The 23,150-nt window shown below is 43.2% G+C and overlaps 1 protein-coding gene across 1 annotated transcript in view; it reads right to left on the bottom strand.

Annotated features, from left to right (window-relative positions):
• Window positions 1–23,150, bottom strand: part of LOC124159696 (proline-rich protein 36-like) — an 836,869-nt gene that overhangs the window by 13,141 nt on the left and 800,578 nt on the right. Inside the window, exons 6-9 of the mRNA XM_046535606.1 lie at window positions 5,763–5,805; window positions 4,228–4,655; window positions 1,869–3,179; window positions 88–553 (exon numbers count right to left, since the gene is read on the bottom strand). Coding sequence (XP_046391562.1) covers window positions 88–553; window positions 1,869–3,179; window positions 4,228–4,655; window positions 5,763–5,805 — 2,248 coding nt within the window. The remainder of the gene's footprint in view (window positions 1–87; window positions 554–1,868; window positions 3,180–4,227; window positions 4,656–5,762; window positions 5,806–23,150) is intronic.

The following is a 23,150-nucleotide window of genomic DNA, read 5'->3' as shown; positions in this document are numbered from 1 at the left end:
ATAATAAATGGAAAACGAAGCCAAGCACTGGAACAGAAAAACAGTAACGGCAATGATCTTTGCACCAGCAGTCAAAGAGGTACGTACCGGCAGTGGCCGGAGCACCGGGAACGAGGGGGAGGGCACTGGGAGCCTCCACCCCCACCCCCAGGCCCCTTGGCAGGTGGGGCGGCAGCGGGGCCGTTGAGGAAGCCAGGGGTCCAATCGGGCCCCCAGGCCCCCCCAGCGAGGACACCCCTGGGTGCAAGGCGAGGTGCGACGTCACCGTGGGATGCGACTGCGCTTGTGGCGGCTGCTGCTGGTGGTGGGTTCTCAGGTGTGGAGGTGGCGGAACTGGCGCTTGTTGTGGCTGGTGCCGATGGTGCAAGTGGAGGCTGTGGTGAGATGAGGGTGGAGGGGGTGGGGGTCCAGGGACTGAGGTAGTGGAGGGGGGTGCCCCGGGCGACGAGGATCCCGGGTGGTGTAGGTGGTGATGTAGGTGGTGGAGGTGTCCAGCAGACGACTGGCTCTTCACCGAAGCACCACCAACGAGCAGGGGAGACTTGCTGGGCCGCTAAAAGGTAAGAAAAAAGAGGCGGGAATGTTAAAAATGGATATTCTTTTAAGATTCAGAATGACATAGCTTTGTCTTTTGCCACATGATTTTGTTTTCCTCAATCGGTTTCACTGCAATATACGAGTTAAGAAGCAGTTAAGAGGAAAATATAATCGTACCCTACAACCATTAAAAATAGTAGAGAAGTACTACATTATACAATACAAAACGTTCGAAAAATTCCACAAAATTAGCATGTCTATGATTCTTTCCTTTTTTTTTAATTCCTTTAAGATTTCACACTTTACTTGCAAATCATATCAGTGAAATTTTCTCCAGGTTGACACCATGTAAAAATGTGATTAACTACCAACATTTCAGGGGTTGATTCCATCGGAGTCATCAGGGCACCAACTGACATTTATTTTAAAAGTCTCGTGGATGGTATCTGTCCCATTGACAGTGGCAGTGATTCAAAAACATTTTCCCTCATGACAATGACAAACTCTGCCTTTGAAACGTTATCAGTCAATATTATAACCTGATGGGAAGCCATATGGAATTTATTAAACAGATATTCCGAATTTGAAGCATTTGAAGCTGCACTATGCAGCCACACAACTAACATGGCTATATTTTAATTCATAACCGTTCATGATGACTAAGTTATAAAGTGAGCCAGAGGCATCAAGGCATGAATAAAAGGGAACATTCACATCCACAAATCATTCCACATTGAATGATGCGAGGTCAAACTGTCTTGAACCTAGCAAAACCATGATGATTAACCATGTTAAGAATATAATATGAACTGTGTTGAAACCACTTAATCCCTTATCTCAAGTAACTGCCTTAAAATTGTCTTGATATCTCATTTTTAGTTGGCATCTTGTCATTTACTGCGCTTGAACTGCTTTCATGTATTTCCTTTGACCAATAACTGAGTAACAGTTCCAACCATCTCAATTAAGATTTAATAGCCATCATTGAAAAGAATTAAAAAATCAAATAATCTTTCATACTAATTTCAAGACATAAAGCTCCAACATTATTACTTAATGTTCCTCAGATATCACTACGACAAAGAGAACACTTAACAGAGGAGGACTGAACAGATTTTTGGAGTTGGGATACACTGTCCAGCCACAATATTGTTTTCCTCGACCCAATACATATGCAGGAATGATCTACTGACGAAATTCCAGCTGTTTACATGACGAAACATGTTGAAAGCCATCATTTTGCCCCAACACCAAAAGCCGTAGATCTTCCTCCCTAGAATATCTGAAATACGTAATACTTTTTCATATTGTGTAGCGGCATTATTACTCACCTCATTTCGCGGCGGCGAGGGTGCGGGCGGGGGAGGGGGCGCGGGAGCCGCAGGGGCAGGCGCTGGGGCCGGCGCCGCAGCGGCCGCTCCCGACGGCGCCCCCACGCCGGCGGTCGTTGAGGAAGAAGCGGCCGCTGCCGCCGCGGCCGCCGCCGCAGCCGCCGCCGCTGCAATGGGCGCGAGCGGCAGCGGAGAGGGCAAGTAGGGCGAGTGCAGCAGGTGGTGGTGCTGGTGTTGGTGGTGGTGTTGGTGCTGGTGGTGGTGCGCACTAAGAGCCGGCGCGTACGGCGCGTACAGGGGCGGGTACGTGGGACTCCGGACCGCAGACAGGGGCGGCGGAGGAGGGACCAAAGACGAGGGAGGGGCCTGCTGCTGTTGCTGGGGTTGTTGCTGTTGGGCGCCCTTGGGGGCGGAGGAGGAAGATAGCGGGGGCGGGTGGTACGACGAGGGCGGGACCAGGCCGAGGCCCTGTGGCGGCGGGGGCGGCGGCGGGGGTTGCTGGTGACCTCCCGAAGGGGGCAGACCGTTTAACCCGGCGCCGCGAGGGTGCGGGGAGGCCTCGGCGACCGGGCCACCACCGCCTCCCCTCTCCGGCTCCTGCCGACCCAGTCCAGACCCCGGGTGGGGCTCTCGGTGAGGGCCTGCGGAGGTGCCGTGTGGCGGCGGAGGTTGCTGCTGCTGGTGGTGGTGGTGCGGGTGGTGGGGGGAGGGCAGGTGGTGCGACGACGAACTGGAACTCCTCTGGGAACTCTCACGATGGTGGTGCCCCTGGACGTGGTGGTACGGGTGGCTACCCTGCGGAGGACCTCCTTGAACCTGTTGCGGTTGCTGCAAAGGCTGTTGAGACTGCTGGACCGACTGCGGAGGAGGTTGTTGCTGCTGCTGCTGAGAGTGGTGGTGCCGCGATCTTTCGCTCCCGCTCGGGATGTGGTGATGGCTCTGCGGGGCGGCGGATGCAGACTGGTGGTGTAGGTGGTGTGGAAGGTAGGGCGAGGGTCCGTTGGGGGCACCCGGGTGCTGTGGGTGCCCGTGGTGGCCTGGATGGTGTGTCTGTGGCGGGGGTGGCGGGCCGTGGTGCGGCGAGGGGTGGAGGTAGTAGCCCCCTGGGGGCGGAGGGCCTGGCTGTTGCTGCTGGGGGATTGGGGGCGGGGGTGGTGCGGCAGGGACCGCCTGTCCGTTGGCGGCAGGGGCGGGGTGGCTGGAGGGGGCGGTGGCTCCGCCGAGGGGGTGTAAGGGGGCGGATGATAAGGCAGCCGGGGGCGGATGCTGGGCGGGAGAATGCGGGGGCAGGCGGGGGGAGCCGATGGACACCTGCAGCGGGAGAGAGAGGAGAGAGAACTGTCAGAGACAGAAACACGAGACGTGTGGCCACGCAATTCATTTAATAGGTATACGTTTGGAATAAATAATTAAAGCACAACTTCCAGTCAAAAAATCGTCGTTGCATGAATTCATACGAAATTTCAAAAGGGCAACAGAATAATTTGTGATATAAGCCTTAATTCCATATCATAACAGAAATTCCAATGATGACTTACAATAATCCAAAAGTTTTCAAAGCAATGGTCTACGAAATTACCCATAAGACAGTAAAAAAGAAGATAATTCATTCAAAAAATGTTAAGAAAGAAGCACAACTATACGCATAAAGCTACAGGATTCAGTTTATAACAATACGCTTGAAATAAATAATCAATTTATGCATAGTTTACAGTCAAAATTCGCCGCTTCATGGCTCCACAGTAATTTATAACAGAGCAACAAACCAATTCAAAGTGAAAAAAATTAAGGAGTTAATATCTAAATTAAAACAAGGTCCCAAAATAGATACCTATGTATGTAATATTGATTTGCCATTATCCATTTAGGTCAATGACGAATAATATAACTTAAAGACTCATTAGACTGTTGAAAACAAAATAAATCACAGCAAAATGTCAGGATATAGTAAAGAGTTAGTTCTTGTTAACGGACTAAAACAAACAAATCACTTAGAGAGGACATATACATGACGACAATTAACGACAAGAATGGAAATTTTAAAAATAAAAATATTATACTTCAATAATAGAATTTCAATTAAATATATTAACAACCTAGCATTTTTTCTACATTCGCCTTAAGTAGTTAATTGAAAAGCTAGGCGTTTCAGATTTGTCCTTAGATTTTGGCAATATGATACAGCCACCTATTAATTAATGGATTTCAACGAGAAAAGAATTATAAGCATGCAAAATTTTTCCATTCGCCAGAGTTATTATAAAAGTTGGAGGTTTCAGTATTGTCCTCATCTATTGGCTAAACTACGCAGCAATATTTCCTCACGGGGGTCATCTGCAGAGATTGTTGCACGTCTTACCTGAGTGGTGGTGGCGGCGGAGGCAGTGGGCGCTGTTGCTGACGCGGGTGGGGGCTGTTGGGGGCTGGGGGGGCCGGCGGCGGGGAGCGCGCCCCGGGCGGCTGCCGGCGTATGCGGGGCGGCCGGGGGCGGAGGGTGGTCGGGGGGCGGAGGGGCGAGGAGAGGGGACCTGGGGCCTTCACCGGCTGCCGCCGGGCTGCACGCCCCGCTACCCCCTCCGCCCGCTGCGATGGGCCCTCGGGGAGCGGCGGCCGCGCCCACCGACGACGACTGCGGCGGCAGGAGGGAGGAGAGCCTCGGCTCCGCCCCCGACGAGTGGCAGTTGCTGTTGGCGGCGGCGCTGGCCGGGGGGCCGCTGCCGCTGGGTGGCAGTGGTGCGGTCGCCGAAGGCGGGATAGACGACGCCGCTGGCAGTGGGTGCAGCTCGTCTGCGGAGGGAGAGAAGGTATACACAACTTATATAAAGGCAACGGAGACACGAGTGGACGACATTCACTGAACGGATTCACCTAAACCATTATAACCATATGTTACTTCTAAGTAACATGATAAATGTATGTATTTTCACTTCTATTGAGGAAAGATTTAAAATATGTGTTATTTATGCTGTAAAGTTTAATTGCGAAATATGTAGCTTATGTAATAATAATGAGTGAGTAGAAAATTTAGAAGTTTAAAACGAGAAGTCTTGAAATTTAATTTCTCCCAGAAGCATCTCAGGTCTAGAGAGGATTAATAGGTTTGCCAAAAGTAATCACTCATCTCACCTCGAGCATATTTTGCCGAACAGATAAGTGTAGGAATTATTTTTTTTTTAACAATAAAGCACTTTGATAAATACTAGGTAGTAGAACTCAGAAGTCAAATATCTTCAACGAGCATTTTCTTATTTTTTTCTATTTTAGGCTGATGTCCAATCCTGTTACCTGTTTGTCATCGACTGATGGCCAAAAATTTAGAATTTTCGTGTAATCTTCCCAGTAAATTGTATTTGAAACTTCGCATTTGAATACAAGCTTTTATTCATTCGAGTGATCAAGAAATCATTTGAATACGCTAGTTATCTTTCGGGGTACTCGAATAACAATGTGTGTTTAATTTTTACTAAGGTAACTTTAAGGATATTCAAATATATTTATGCTCTGACATAAAAACCTACAACTGAGATTTAAAACTAAGCATTGAGACATGCTAACGACTTAAATTTAAATGCTAAAAAAACTTTTTTTAGCAATTTCATCACAAGGCTCACGTCACAATAAGGCCCGAATATGTTTTGAAAAAAGACTATCAATATGAACCTGGGGTGAGCATAAAAACAAGCTCTTCTAAACCCACAAAGTGTGCTTATAAGGAGGCCATTGATAATTAAGAACCTAAACGAAAGGACCACTTTTAAAAAATGCCTAAAGTAAGGCTATGCAACGTGGTCAGTCGAAGGAACCAATTTCAAGAGCCCAAAATATTGAAAATATCTATTAAGAGTATTAAGGAGGGTAATTAGCGGAAAGGAGGCTAGAGAAGTAATTACTCACGTTTACGAGAGGTGGTGAACAAGTCAGAACCAGCATCAGAGGCCTGAAAAGATAAAAGAGAAAGATATGGTGAGATAAAATACATCAAGTAAGGTACTTATCATCATCACATGCACTTTCAAAATCATCGACACACTAAAAAAAACACCAATACGGTAGTCACAAATGATGACCAGAAGTTGGCTGATAATCTACCGTTTTTGATTTCAAGATTAACAACTGTTATGCTTAAACGATTACACGAATCTTCAAGTTAAACAAATACTCAAACACTTTAGCTAAAATGGTAATTACCTCAAAGGAAGGTATGAGGGTAAAATCCAACAAGCTCCTATTCCAATTCAATCAACACAAATTACAGGACAAGAAAACCCAAATCCAGGCGGAAAAAAATTATAAGCTAACAAAATCGATTGAGTTGTCAAAACTGAAGCAGATATATAGCAGTAATATTGATCTAAGATATAATTATCTGATCAGAAATAAATGAGAGCTACACTTGTTCGAGAAGATAAAGACGGTACTATCAAAAGGTATTACACTACGGATAGACATCATAATCACTATCACGGAGATATTTTTCTGGGCAAATTAATTTTCCTCGCTCTTTAAAGATATAAAATCAGGAAAACTGATAGCGGTAACGATTATCATCGAGCGAAAAATAGAGAAAATAAAGACGCTCGAAAATGACATCTTGTGGCATAAAGCGGGATAAAAAAAATATCTTTCATCTTCCTGCCTCTTAAGCAGGGGATTTCGATAAGGTAAATATAGGTAAAAGTCCAATTAAAACGATTTATACTAAAAAAATCATCATCTTTCATTTCTTCTCGATGTGACGCTTACACCCAGAAAATGGCAGATAGCCTATCTTTCATAATAACTCGAAAACAAGTAATAAGCTATGATAACATTGTGGGTAAACTCTTCTTGGGATTCCCACCGGGTTAATTTTTCCATAATGACCAACGTTTCAAACTCCAGCTCGGGGCTCATCCTCAGGGCTGAATATCATATTCATCATCTTCTTTATGATGGCATTGCTCCTTTAATAAAACGAAATAATATCCTCCACTTATCTTGTATTCCCACCGCTAGAATCGACAAATGCGAAGCATGAACGAGTGGAACACGAGCAGACACAAGTAAATTTGAGATTTGTCACACAGAATTAAATTTAAGTCATTAAAGACGAGGCGATTAAAAAAAATAAATGTTTAGCGAGAAAACATATATAACGGCTTGGCACTAATCCGCTCCCATTAAATGATTTGACGCCCTCTTTTCCATCAAAACACCGACTTGGCACACGGAACGAGAAAAAATATATAAATAACACGCGTTGGAAATACCAGCGTCGGGCGAAGAGCGCAGACTTCAAACGGCAGGAGGAAAAACTTTATGCCACTTCAGCTCGCCGAGGGCGAAGGGTGGAGATAGTGGCGCCACCCCTCTACGTCCGCGAGAATTAACACGGCTCACGAGAATCGCCACGGACCCGTGGCGCCAAAAAGAGCAAGCCATGCGGAATTAATGGAAAAAATATACACGCGACAAAACGAGAGGGCGTTTTTTAGAAAAAAAACGAAAATGGATGATAAAAACAAGCAGAGAGAGAGAGAGACGCATATCCGCATACTCCGAAAACATGACTATCAGATCCTGAGATATCATGGGAGAAGAGGTAAACATGTTAACGCCGAAAAACATAAAAAAGAGGCAAAGCTGGGTGATAGGAAAAAAATAAAAAATACTCTCGAGGAGTGTGAGATATAAAAAGTGAAATAAAATAACGAGTAGGTAACAAGGGTGAGCCGCGAAGCGCACACAAAAAAGGTGTGCACGTGGAAAGAGGGGCCCGGGTTCAAAGCCACGAATCACACGCCCAGCGGGACACGGGGAATGATAAAAAATGAAAGGTATACGTACCGGCGAAAGAAAGAAAGAGAAAGGCGAACGAGAAGATAAACGTAAAGCGCGATCAGTTCACATTTTTTCTTCGAGCTCCCAATTCGCGAGTTTGCGCGGGAACAAAAATTGAGAAACTGATTTTTTTCTGTCAAATTAACGGTCTGAAACGACATTTCACGTCAAATCGTGCCGTAGATATAGAAATCCGAGTGACCGTAACACTATACTTAGTAAATGCAAGCAGGCTCCACGAGGCTGGGCAGTAACCAAAAGCCGAGGTCACAACATTTAAACCGCAATTTCAAAATAACTGCGGGAAATGGAAAACGTTAGCGAAAGAAATACTTATATATTTACCCTTCTTTCCAAGGATTTAATTTCAAGGAAATACAATATTACAGTGGGAAATGGAAAAGGCTATAGAAAGAAATACTTGTATATTTCCCCTTTTTTGCAAGGAATTAATTTCATGGAAATACAATATCCGATTGAAATAATAAGGAAACAAACACTATCGTCGCAGTCAGCCAATCAAACACGTCACGTTATCTCTAATTTTACCGTTTCAATATTGGTCCCATGCGCAGAAGCCGATTGTACACATTAACACCGTAGCTCGCTACCCTAACCAAGATGGATATCATGTTCTGACAGAAATATTAAAAAAAAAAATGGAGGCCTCGATCAATGACGGCACAAAAATTATCAATTTTATGAATGCTCTCCTGCATTTATCCATGTCTTCCTCTACATAGATGTATTTCTTTCTAACCCAGAAAAATCTTGACTTTGTTTAGTATTTGTTACGTATTTCATCCACGACCTGCTTATCCCAGGAGGTGAAATAGGAGAAAGTAAACAATAAAATAATTTGAGAAAGAAGATGAAAATGAGGATATGAAAGGAAAAATTAAAGAAACAGAAATGGTGGGTCACGTGGAGAAATAATAAAAACATCGAAAAAATCTGAGAACATAAGAAGATACGGCGGTTTTCACCCTTGCAAACACAATACCTCTTTGAGGGAGGCAGATGGAGGAAGAGGTGAGATAAAAGGAAATGAAACAGTACGAAAGAGCGGACAGAGGAAGCTGGGCAAAGAAAAGAGAGAAAGGAAAAATTTAAAATGTAAAAAAGGCAAGGAACCAAGCGGGACGTAAACACAAAATGCGAAAAAAAGGGCGGATATAAAAAAGATATGTGTTTGGCCTGCTTGGATGGCGAGTGGGCGTTGGTCGAAACAGGAAGCGTAAAAGCGTCTCAGGGAGAAAATAGAAGGGCCGAACGCTAAGTAAGGTACACACTCTCAAAGGCTCCTGTAGGCTCTTGTGTCCTTTACTCAGCATCTCTACACAGCTTCACAGTTACGAGGACGTATCACTTGAGCGGTAGATTTCGTGACTTTTAATTCGCTTAAAACTCATCCTGTTACACATTCTTAAGATACTTCACTAGGTCGATGAGGAGCAATTTTTCCATCGTCTGATGATGAATGAAATTCAATTGTTCACTTATAAGGATTGTACGACTACTAATGAGGACAATAGAGCCTAAAGGAAGGAAAAAGATCTGGTATATGGGATAGGGAGAAAAGGACGGCTGCAGTATGCCAATCTTTGGATTGAAATCATATGAATGAATGATATGGATATATGCATTTATACACCAAATAGATTCGGCTATCACCTTGAAGTTTTTGGGGCATGCAAAGTATTTTAACATTAGACTATATCGATAACGAAACTTTGTTTTTGTATCTCCTCAGAAATAAAATTTTTATATTAGAGATACACACATGCGAAAAATAAGGTCTGATTTCACAGGGACCCACTTATAGACATAGAATACAAAATCTCGTGCTCCAACGTACATTAACTTAAATAATCTAAGATACTTTGAACGATATTCAGCATATAAACGCATATTCCAAAAAGGATGAAATGGAATCATATCAACATGCGTACGAGAATATACTTAGGCACGTAAAAAATCAGCTAGACTGCAGAAAGGAGCAGCAAAATTAAAAATATTTGACTATATTTGCATAAATAAATTTCTTTGCAGTTACTGTGCCTATAAAATTCACCCCCTTTTATATCCCCTCTCCATTCATCTCCGTCTTACTTCTTCTATTCCTCCCTTCCTTCAACCACCCAGCCATCCCCCGCACTTCCGTCGCCCACCTAACACAATTTCAGCGCACTGTCGTTTCCAGAGTCCCCTGGCGGTAGAGAGGCGGAGGCGACCCGACCGCAGCACACCCTATCCCGCCCCCTGCCGCCGCCGCCACGCTAATTACAATCGCCGGCCGCTCCCCTCCGCCAAGTTTGCGTGGTGCGGCGAACGAGGATTTTCCCTCGCGACAGCGAAACTAAAAGAGGAGGTGGAATGAAACAACAGACAACACAGGTGGAAGGGGACACCCAAAAATCCAACGTTTCATAAACGGCTTGTTTTTTCAATTTATACACCTTTTCTCAAACGTTAGACGCAAAATTAAAGCAGGTAAACGAAAGAAGAGGATATTTTTGTGAAAATGGAAAAGGTGAAAAGGAGTTTAGTACCTCAATCTTGCATACTGAATTGAAAGGTAGCTGAACTTTTCTATGTTTGCATAAATAAATTTTACTTGCCTTGTTTCTTACGATGGCTCTTTGAGCCGAAACCCGTCGTACGAATTAAATAACCGTGGGAAAGTGCAAATACCTTTCATTTCAATACCTAGAACTTCCACTATATCAAACCTGAATCGGTTGAACTAACTATTGCACTTTCACCATTAATAATCGTCTTTTCAATGGTAAATTTTACTCGATTCGGTGAAATATAGGATATGAAATAACTGAAACAAAAATAGCATACTGATCGCTGAACTGATCACTACGGCGCAAAAAATCCTTCACAATCTGAAAAAATGGTATTATTCTTCAGAAAATTACCAACAAAATTATATGATAATTCAATTTCACGCTACGCCAGTGAGCTTCATTCCGATTTCTGAGGTGTAGGTTGGAATAAAATCATACGGGTTCTCTATCGCATTTCATGAGTGTCCGCAAAATTTAGGGAAATTGATGTCCTTATTCCACTTCAAAATTAAATGATCAGGTGGTGTATAATTTTCCAGTGAATTTCAACGGAATTCAGGAATGTAATTAAGTTGCTGTGACATTTATCTACGAGAAGAATTTTCCTGCTGAGCTCCTATCAGTAAATTGGACTGCAACACTGATCGCAGGAAAGAGTAACGGGTTGCATAACCAAAACATCAGCATCCGAAGAAGAAGCAAAATAAAAAGATACCATCTACGGTGACCGGTGAGAAAAAGAGGTATTTATCCTCGTATAAAACGCATTCGAGTGCTTGATGGACCTTCGCGGTGAAAAACATGCAATATAATTGTAAAAGAAAAACTAATTTAACTCCATAGTAATTCGGAAATTGTAATCACAAAATAAATGTGCGTGTTAAATGATATAATCTGCTTGTAATATAGTATTGGTTATTTCCTTAAAATACTACGATTTTGGTGGGAAAATATACGTAATTTGTAAACAAAATAAAGATACTTGAACCCTGGTCTTTTCGATCAGAAGCACACCCCTCCACCCAACGGGCAACCACGCCCCCCTCAAAAGGGACGGATCGTGTGATTCAGACTACGGGGTCACCAAGGGGGGATCAGCTTCTAGGGACGACGCAGTGGGATAAGAGGAGAAAATCCCGACGAAAAACCTCCCCGGGTCCGTGAAAAATCCCAAGAGGTAAGGAGAGTTTCGCTGTGTGCGAGGAGGAAAAAAGAACGACCAGGCTCCGTGGCTGAGGAGAAAAAAATTGACGAGCGATATTCCGTTGGAAAAAAGAAGACCTTTGGGCGTGTGGGAGGAGTGGGGAGACCCTGACCGAGAATCCTGGGATAAAAATAAAAGAAACGGGAGGCGCTCGGGGTGGAAGGGAATTGCGAGAAGATGAGATGAAGAGGGAAGGACTGGGTACGATTTCATGGTGGAGCTCCGGGACAGTGGGGACGCTTCACCATCTCAACTGCCTCCCGACCCAAAGAGGCACACACTCTTGGAATATTTTTTTTCTTCAAATCATTGTAAGTATAGAGACGTCGATGTTAGTTGAAACTGATCAATATATAATACAGGATAGCAGCAGTCATCGTTTTTTGCGAGTCAATTTCCCAGTAAAAACATTAGTGAATGGATCATCAAAATGAAGTGAGAGAAACTAGCAGCATAAAATAGAAGTTTTAAATTCTCTATAGCCAACAACTATTTTATCACTTTACAAAAACTAACCAATAAGATAATCAACAGGAAAGCTTAACGAAAAATATAGTAGCCAGTCTTGCATGCATGAATTCGAAAATGAAAAATGAAAGAAACAGCTTTCATAAAATATAAGTTTTATGGGCATTGTTGAGATCACTTTCCTCATGAGACACTCCTTATGCTGATAAGAAGTAAAAAATATGCATTGTTAAGTTGTGAACTGACAACCAAACATAGATGGGAATCGCTTGTGTTAGATGTTAGAACACGAAGTTGAGTAGGATGGCTAGACCTCAACCCAGACTACACCCAACAGTCATGAGAACACAATACACACCCACTGTGAGGGGTATTTCGTTCTCCTGGCTCGCCTACGATTATTTCGTATTTCCAACAGTCAGATAATTACAGTATAAATATTTAACTTGAGTGGAGACCAAATACTACCAATAACTTGATTTTATTATTCCTACAGAATATTAACGTTTTTTCGAGAAGGTTCAATTATCGCGGTATTATATTGACGACTTATCGCGATAACAAACAGGCAGAAAAATCAAGCGATTCCATCAGCAATTAATCCATCAAAAATAATATGCCCCGACGAAAATTGAAGTATGTTCATTGATTTGAAAAAAAACAGGAATTTCTGAATGCGCCAATTTTTTTGTGAAGGAAGAAAAGAGGATACGAGCTGGATGAAGGAAGGAAAGTTTTATCAACACACCCCCGCTGATCCATCCCCTTAGGGTTAAAAAAAAGCCAGACCCTTCGTCCCAAACCGACCCCTAGGCAGGGAAAAAAGAAGGATAGAGGACGCCAACAGATGGGAAGAACGGGACACCGCATACGACGCGTCCCACCGATAAAAAAGAGCCATTTGGAGAGGAGTCAGGGGCCTTGCGAGGGTGACTATTACCTTCGGGGAAGGAAGCGAGGAAAATACGCGGATGAGATCAGGAGAGAGGTGAGGGTATTATCATTTGGACACCTTCCGGCACTCCATGAATTAGAAGCAAGGCCCAATGGCAACGAGCAACGGGAAAGGAAGAAAAAGCAATGAAATGCTGAAAAAGGCATAGTAAAGATCGAAGGATCAGATCACGAATATTACGTAAGAGGATTCTAAAGTCCGCCGTTGTCGCACCGCGAGCATTAAAATCGTATTTCAAAATCGCCACTCGCAGCGCTATTAGCCATCCCCTTTTCAAGAGGAAATGCACGACAGTAATACGTAAGTGAGCCAACAAATCGTATAAACCACAGATTTAACGGATGCGAGACGATTTTCAACTAAAAAAACCGCTTTCACTACGGTTAATGTCGAAAGTCACATTGAACGAGATACCGCTGCCTAGTGGCGCCGCCGAATAGAATGCGCGCGAAACGGCAACGAAATAGAAAACTCGGAGTAGACGAATTCTTCCCAATGGTCAATAGTTTCACTCACTCACTCACTCACCCGGTGATTCAACCCGATTGGTTAGTTTGAACAAGTGGCGTCATCTATCCTGCTGTTTGGGGTGCCCGAATGCTTCCCCCAGGTTTTGAACTCGGAGCTCTCCAATCATCAACCCAACGATCTACTCACCTACCTAACACACTCCCTATGATTATAACTAAACGCGATTCATAACTATTTTGAGATCATTCTAAAAATATTCTCGATTTAAGAAGGTTACGGCTGTATCATTTTCCGTTTAACGACAACCTGGCAATATTAAACAGGGCCCTAAGTGAGGCAGGAGGAAGTTCACGAAAGGGCCAAAGAGGGAAGGCCTAACACGGAAGCTAACGCCACTCCCTTCAAGAGCCCGCCAGTTTCATTGCTATACCCTGAGTCCCCCGCAGATATCTCCCAAAATTGCCACAGGCATCCTTCATTACTCGTCACATCATACTACTCAGCATCCGCAAGCAAACTTCCTTCTACCTACACCAGTGAGAAAAAAAACTTCTCACTCTTTCTTGATCCTTTCCGTCCTTCGTTCTTTCCCTATCCTCACAACGCATCTAAAATGCCTCCAGTCTCGTCTCACTCCCCAGGGCACGGGATAAAAAAGGCGTTCTTCTTCCCCTTTTTGAAGGCAAGGAGAAGGTAAGGAAAGACGAAAGACCCAGCTTCCATGCTATTTTGTCTTCTACCTCTCTCCTCCAGGGTCGTGGTCGCAGGAGATCACGTGCATCAGCCAGCACTCTAATGGTCTCCCTACTCTTATTTTACGTTTTATTCGGCTATCATTCTTATTAGTATCCTTTTACTGCCTATTCTAGTCACATTCCAGGCAAACATTCGATATGGTCGGACACATTTCGCCAGATGGATCCTCTATCACAAACTCAGTGATTCAATCCGAATAGGTGAGGGTGGAGCTCACCCCATACTAGCCAATAGGCGTGTGACACCTATCATTCATTGTAGGGGAAGTGTTCCTTTCCCTCGGCCACCCCTCACTAGTTTTTTTCCTGTTCCGGGGTGCTCGAAGGTTTCAACCGGATTTCTCCATGGGAACAATATAAATGAACGCTAAATTTGATCATTCAAGTATTGTTTCCATGAAAAAGTCCCAAGTTTTCCAAGCACTTAACTTTCGAACCGATCACGTGTGTTTTTCGTCTCCAGTGCCACACTGCATGATTCGCCACCCTCTTCTCTTCTTTCCCCATGGTAGGCACGGTATGAAAAAGACGGTTTTCTTCTCCTTTCAGACGGTCGGGAGAAGGAGGAGAAAAAAATCCGAGGGTTTGCGAGAGACGAGAGAGACCCTGGGGTCGGAAGTGGGAGGTTGAGTAAAGCCTTCTTTTCCCCAAGCGCTTTCAGAAAAGGAGCTAAGGAGGAGGACGAATGGTAGAATGGAAGTGAAAGAGAGTGTGGGAGAGTGAAGAGGCCGATTGCGACGAAAGGAGTTGTAAGGAGCTTTAGGACTCAGGGAGGACGCATTTATTTCCGGCCTGCGCTTTTCTTGCGTGGATTGGCGGTGGCGCCACCATCTCTCTTCTTTCCCCCGAAAGCACCGTGGCTCAGCGGGTAGGGGACATGCTGCGGCGACGCGGTGGAATTTCCAGCCCTAGACCCGAGAGAGCCCAGCCGCACGTTTTTATTAAGCCCCGCCGCGCGGAGGGAATGGGGATAAGTAAGAGGGGCTACGTGATTTCCTCGAGTTGCTCTCATTCCCCAGACGCGGAGATATTGGGTAGAATACTTGTAAGAGGGTATTTATCCATGGAATAAATATCCAAATGGTAAGTATAAGATAACTAAAACGTAGATATTTACGATTTTATTTTTTCGCTCCTTTCCGAAGAAAAAAAAATGCACGAAAAAGTGAGCTTAGACGTGAGATTTTTCCGGTGATGACAGACAACCCAAAGCTGATATAAATACGAAAATAATTAGAGAGTGTATTAAAAGGGCATTCTAATACACCCTGTATAATCTCTACTCCGTGGGTGTTAGTATAGAATAACAGAAAAATATACACTAACTAATACATCAATTCAAACAATAACTAAGCATAAAACAAATCAATGAAAATAATATCCAATTTTAGATTTGAAAAAACCCTCATTAAAGTCACCGCAGATCCCTGAATGAAGACAATACGAACAAATTTGAGGAATGAAGGGTAATAATACCTTATTTTTAGGCGAGGCAGTTCTTTAATGGACAAGAGACTTTTCTCGCCGACAGAAAGAATCCATTGCATCACAAAACGACGGTAATAATATGAATGGGGACAAATTAAGGCTTAAGTGGTTGACTGGTCAACAATATACTCGGGAGAGGGCGGAGCTGAACCAATATTTACATCGATATCAACTCTCAATTGGCGAGCATTTCCTCGAAATCCAAGATCAAACCTTCCTCCAACCAGCACCATTTCATTTATAAGCCCTTCCATGTCGGCTGAGCTCAATCATTCAGTCATCCACCACTCATCGATTACCCGTAAAAAATCACCGGATCGACGGCAGCAAACCATATACGTGGACAAACAAAAAACGAAAATCAACGTAGACTTTGCCGGTCATTAGTCACCATACACGATCCCAAGGGGTTTATCCGGTCTCAGAAAACCGTTCAACCGAACCGGGAAAGGTATGAAAGGAGGTGGTTTGAGGGAAGATTAGGCTGTAAGGGTAGCTACTTCCTCCAGATTCATGTGGCCCGTCATGGTGGCCAGAGACGGAGTTCCGCATGAACATCCTCATCCACCGTACCTTATTTTATTTCAGAGCGCTGGAGGAAGCGAAAAAGGCGGTACTGGACCCTTATTATCACGGTTTACTCCCAACTACGCGCAATTCACACCTGCATTTCAAACATCCAGAAACGTACACTAACCTATAGGAGATGGCCTCACTAGAATACTTCCTTTGATTGCAAAGAACTTAACAAAATGACATTGAAACATCAGACCTCAGACATCACCTGATATACTTCTTGATATCATTTCCATTCAAACCACATTCGTCAACGTTTCGAATCGAGGTGTCTACTTTGATGCCCTTGAACAGTTGGCGTGATTTGCAAAAAAATTAAAATTCATGAAAGCCACAATTCTCATACGTCCAGTTAGCGTGAAAAAAGAAGGTAGGTACACGGAACGGTAATTGGGAATGATGGCATTCAGTCATCGAAATATTTTTTAAAAATCTAAACGCTTAACTTTCCTTATTTCTAAATCTTATTACGCTAAATCCCTCATTGCGCTTATGACAACGGGAAAGAAACGACGCGGCAAATGCCCTCAGACAATCGTAAGGAGACGTGATAGCAGCGCCTTCGGAAGTCAAGGCGGCCGCTGTACTAAAGACAAATTAATCACTCCCCAGAAAACAGCGTCATTTATTTTCCATCAAAATTCTGTAACTAATTTTCGTGAATAAAACATATTAAATGCTAGAATATCCCAAAAAAGGAAATATCTCCCGTCCAAATACGTAATCGGCGGAAAGGAAATAATTTTGGCTCCTCTTGCTCATTTCCGAGGAAGTTCTCACGTAAGCAATCGATGAGACAGAAGAAAAAAAAATACGAGACATTAATTCGCTACGCACGGTCACATCAGCGCTTGTCGATGTAAAACAAAATCTATTGGATAGTGGATGTAAGCGAGACGGAATTCATAAGGCACCCGGCATTCTCGCTGGGCGTGAAATATACGAAATGAAAATAAATGAAAGAGAAACTGCAAAGAGGAACTGAAGAAAGAATGAAAAGGAAGGGGGAAATATCAGAGATACGGAAACGACACAATTCGACGGAATCCAAATGAAAATACGCGGGGGGCATTATTTTCTAAGGGATTCGAGGGATAACTAAGATATCCTCGAGAAATATACTCGCTCGCACGGATAAGCTCCAAGGCAGTTAAGGATGAGAGGAAGGGTGAAGAAATATACACGGGATTACCTCCTAAGTCGAGTAAATAAATGGAACGAAGTTGGGTATGCGTGGGCCCAAGAAACCTATAAGATAGTCGAAGTGTATAAGGCTATAGATTTTGCAAATGGCGCGGAGCCACAAATAAGACTTCAGAGCAGCTTCAAAAGACAGTAAAAGCAGCTGTGGCTCCCTTTCTAGCAAAGCATTTCATTCAATCAAAAACTAATCATGCCCGTGCATTCCCCAGAGGGATAAAGCGGCCTACTTTAGGCAGTGACGTAGGTTTGTTAAAACATATGGGAAAAATGAAAATATATATAATGAATTTCCTCATTCATATTTGTATTTTAGGGCATAACTTTCACACAATTATGAAGACTAATTTTACAACCGTTTGATACGAAATGAAAAAAATAGGAACGCAAACTGGGACTATTGAAACACGGTAAAAATTTGCTTACATGTAATTCTTATCCAAATACAAATGATTTTATAAGGAATAATTCAGCTTTCGGAGTTTTTTTTAATGCATAAAAACATTTCACCAGCGCTCTCGAAGTTCCTTTACGTTACACCCAGACACAAAAGCGTCAACGTATGTAAGTGCAAGTAAACTTGTAAAGAGCACGTTCAGGAAGCAAAAGGTTATCCTGACGAAGAGGGTACGACGTAAGACACATATAAAAAATTCCATGTGCCTCATCTCGTTTTTCTCGTTATGGCAGTATCTCGTGATCATGAAATATGATACCGTGAGCCGAAGAACGAGTATAACACAACCCTTTCCAATCATTTCACACATTTTTCACGCCTACTACACTTGACTACCATCCCATTTTCTCGCACCTCCCGTCGCTTTCCCACATCGCGTGTGATGGCAACTCTTTTCGATGATGGTCACGGTTTTATAGTCTCCGTTCGGAGGCAATGGCACACATTCATCACGTGAGTGAAACGGAACGGCTTTGCGGAATCATTCTCGATTCCTCCCGTCAGTCAATTGAGACGGCAGGAATGAGAAGGGGAAAAAAATATGAAGGAAAAACGCCAAGGTCTGCCGCGTATCACTCAATCCTCATGACGGACGAAATGCGTAAGAAGGCGTATCACGGAAGGGTTGCGAGTTTTCTTCCTTTATTTCTCGGACAGACGAGAAAAGAGAGTTAGAGGGCGTGAATAAAGCGCCGAAGATAAGATCGGCTCTCTCTCTCTCGGCTCGGCGGGAGGGCACATTGAGAAGCAGAACTGGCGGTGGGAATCCTGCAGAGCTCTCCGCTTCCTTAACCCCATCAAGTCTGCCCACATTCCTCTTCCCAAAGCCTCGCCGTTCGCGCACCAGCACAAACTTATCTCCACGCACATAAAATCTCCATCCGAGTCTTCACAGATTGAATTTGTTTTTGCCCTTTTGTGCGCTGAAGAAGGAAACTTAAATGTTGGAATGGGGACAGGACGGGGGAAATATACAATTTTTCATGAAGACCTACATAAACCGGATTTCGCCTTTAATAATATGTATTGTGAGCAGTTGCTGAAAACATTGAATCAAATGAAATTTCGACAAAATTCATCGAAGCTCGCCACTGACTCGCTATGAGACAGGGTAGAGAAAAATTGTGTCACGAAATTATAACCCAGGATATTTGATGCATGTAGAAACCAAAATTACTAATTATGTTTAGGTCGAAAATGTATCATTAAACTGAGCCAAGCGCTCTGATTGGCCATGAGTTTGCCCTGTTGCCGTATGCTTTGAACAACTCATGACTTCGAATACTTTCCCTGCCGGAGATCGTGATGTATCCAAGGCATCCGGCAACAGGAGCGCTTGGCTCAAAGTTTCTGTAGTTTAATAATGGCGCGTTTTTGACCTAAACATCATCAGTGGTGTTGGTTCCTGCTGGCATCAGCTATCCAGGGTTAAAATATCGTAGCACAATTTTCCTCCGCCCAGTATGAATAGCATAAAAGGATATGGATAAAAAATCGCCACTCCGCAAGGAGAAAGGAAAGGGCTCTTTTAAATTGTCCACTGATTTTACTCGTACGCAGAGTGAAAATTGAGCACAGTCAAAGGCACACACAACCTAAGAGATGCCGAATAATGGCAGGTAGCCAGAAATCTCTCTTTCTCCGACCGTTCTTCCACAAAACCATACATGATCTCACGCACACTATTCCCTTTTTAAACCAGTGTAATACCTTTAATAACAACTATTGCGAGAGGTAGATGGAAACTGTAACAACTGATATTTAACAAAATTCATTGAAGCTAACCAAAGACTCACTACCATATAAATAGGATAGGATAAAAGGATATGGATAAAAAATCATTTCACTCCCCACGGAAAAAAGGAACAGATTCTTTTACGTTGTCCACTGATTTTACAAGTACTCAAAGTGAAAACTGAGCACAATCAAAAACACACACAAAGTTAGAGATGCCCAACAGTTGCAGGTAGCCTGGAATCTCTCTTTCTCCAGTCGTTCGCCCACTAAACCCTACGTGACCTCACGCACACCACTCCACGTATTTCTCCCACTATCTCTTTTCTCTCTCCCTTCCTTCATTTCCCTCCGCGCACTCTTCACCGACAATCTCCCGTCGTCCCCCCGGAGAGAACCCCCGCCCTCCGCCGCCAAATCCCCCCTGAGACGCGCCGTCGGTGGCTTAGCGACGGGAGCCCTGAAATCCATTCAACGCCCCCGCCCACCCCCACAACGGATCAGGGCTGCCACCCGGCGGAACTGGAATGCTAAACGACGACGACATCGGGGGAGGAGGGGTTCTTCTTTCCTCGGAGGATAGTCGGAAGAAGGAAAGAGGCACGAAAAAGGGAGAACACAGGGAAATGGAGAGGAAATGGAAGAGGAATGGCATAAAAGTGGTGTGCGGAATATGCTGGTGAAATTGCGAAGGGGGCATTTGGGCATTCGGTTGCATCCGACTGGAAATAGAGGATCCAAAGGTGCAGGGCTGCCAACAAGACGGAGAGAGATAAGAGTTAAATTTAAGCTTGAGACAAAGACAGAGGCAAAAATTAACTTACACCCCCATGTGATTGCTTACTGAGGAGGCATTGCTTACAAGGAGGCATCTTATCTAAATGTTTACCCAAATTAGAGTTTATACATAGGAGTGAGTCAAGTACGCTTCAACACATTATACATTAAAAATTCTCCCCGAAAGCAACACAGCTAAGAGAGTAGAAACAAATAAAAACTTTAAAAAAGTCATTTCACGTGGTTAAGTCATTAAAAGGAAATTTTCATCTTTTCAACCTCTTAATATCCCCATAATATATCCATTACAAAGGGTAACCACCATTCCAGAAAACAGGTAGGATAGCGAGGAAAAGAAATAGAACAGAGACATGCCCACATGCTTTCAAATTGAAACTGCACACGGTGCACATTATTATAATCAAAGAGTCGATAACTTTGAAGCAATACCTTTTTTTAATCGAATCATAGAGAAAGATCCTCCTTGCAGCTTTAAAACACTATCCATCAATGAAAATAACACGAAGGTAGGAATTAAATAGAAGGATATATGAAGTGGGATCCTTTGAAAGGAAATTCAATGCAGCAAGAAAAAGGTGGAGAGGAACATTTTAGCTAGGAGGGGAAGCGGAACGTATAATCCGACGAACCGAGCTACGAGGAAAAACCACACTGCCCCGTTTCGCATACGCGCACACAAAAAATATTGGCCGCGTTTATGAAAAAAAACACACACACAGAGGCAACGAGCCCGATTGGTTGGAGAGCAAACGTACCAGGCGGCACACATATGCGCGAACGCTTCTGAGAGAAGGATGTATAAAACAGAAAAGAGTCCATGCACCACGTATCAGGCGTGATTTGAATGGCTGCCCCGTGGAGAGAGAACGTGCCTTCCATACGGATAAGGGTTAAATTTAAAGGCTCGAGACAAAAAGGGAGGCAAAAATTAACTTATGTGCCCATGTGATTACTTGCTAAGCCACGAGATGGGTGACAAGGAGGCATCTTCTCAAACTGCCCATCCAAATAAGAGTTTATATCCGCCACCTTTATATTATGATGCACTTACGATTTACAAAAAGTACCTACTCTTGGAAGAGGACCTTCGGTGGAAAATTTACTTCTATCGAGCATTAGGATACATTGTAATGGAGCAGAAGGAACTGGGAAGAATATACTGTCAGAGTATGACAATATTTAAAATCATCGCTCATATCTGAAAGATTTCACGCAGAAATATTATTTTAAAGAAGCCGCTTCATATTACACATTTAAAATAACATTAAAAAGCTATTTTCAGAGCGTATATACGTATGAATCTTTAACAAGTTCATGTGGTCGCATTTTTTAGTTACTTGCCAGCTATTTATTTAATTAATTTAAACAAATTCGTATTTATCAGATAAATTTCCAACTTAATCTATTCATGAATCAAATGGAGCCTCTTTGAGTGGGAAGGCACTGGAACTGTTATGGACAGCATGATTACTGTAACCACATCACAGAGGAGATTTCATCAGGACCTTATTGGGCTGTTTTTATTGAAGAGGCGGTAACGTTGAAGAGAGGGCGTTGATCCAATTAGTCCTTGGTCATCCGAATTTAATGAGCCACTTATTGATTCATTCGATCGGAAATAAAACGATTTAACTTGCTCTTCCTTCCTACCATTTGCACTCGCGGTAAAAGGCGACTTTTAATCATCAATCAGAAAATCCGAATCGAGAATTTACAATTGGCAAAGGAATGTTTTAAATTATGTTCCGTGACCCGACGATATCAAATAGAGGATGCCAGGATAAATAAAACTCAACAACGGCAACGAGCAATATCCAATAACACGGTGGGATAGCAATTCTCCACATTCCGGAACTAATTAGACTCCGCCAAACAAGTCCAGCGCTGCACCGCAGCGGCAATACTATTCAATTGAATAATTATTGGAGGGCCGTTAGCGATCTGCTAATTAGCGCGAACGGCGGAGGAAAGTTGGAAAAGCATACGGCAATCTCCGGAAGCATTAAAGCAGGAAGTAAAATGCATGACATATTTAAAAGCGTATTTTCACAACACTCCACATTTCATGAGGTATTATGAAAATAACTTTTGAGCAGCGCTTTGCGATGGAAGTGAAAGTTATTTATTCAGTAATGTTTAGACGGGAAAAATTGCATACCCAAGTCTTCTAGCGCTTCTAGCAGTTTATGTAGCACACATGCAAATTTGTCAGCAAATAAGGGGATCCGTTACAACAAAACAATTAAACAGATGCATTAATTAGTATTCGTTTCCCTGAATTCGAGTTTATCACTAAGAATGTGTATATATCAAGGCCAAAACAAATATTTTGGGCGCACAGTTCATCGAATACAGATTTTTTAAAACTTATTCTGATAGCCTTAAAATATCATGAAATCAGAATGAAAATATTCCACTTGAATTTATTTCAGAAACAGGAGATGTTCTTAAGCTTTAAGTTCCACTTTGTAAAAAAATCGTACCGTTTGCATGATTAGGAATGGAAATACGGAAAAATATGCGTTTCTTTATGATTAAATCTCTATCACGACCAACAATTTGAAAAATAAGATGAAAGATTCCATTGGAAAAAAATCTGAAATTACCACGAACACGTCGAGACACGCGTGGTTAAATGCTGTAGGGACTGCGACGATGGATGGACGTGCTGCGACTAAAGCGAGCGCTGATGACACTGAAGAGTGACATCTCGTCTACGGCCAAAGGAGACGGAGGGGGACGTTTGAGGAGCGTGCTCCTGTCGAAAATCAACTAGGATC

The sequence above is a fragment of the Ischnura elegans genome, chromosome 5 (genome assembly GCF_921293095.1).
Source record: "Ischnura elegans chromosome 5, ioIscEleg1.1, whole genome shotgun sequence".
Lineage (NCBI taxonomy): Eukaryota > Metazoa > Arthropoda > Insecta > Odonata > Coenagrionidae > Ischnura > Ischnura elegans.
The sequence above is the reverse complement of the archived record's forward strand: the minus strand, read 5'-3'. Positions and strand labels throughout refer to the sequence as shown.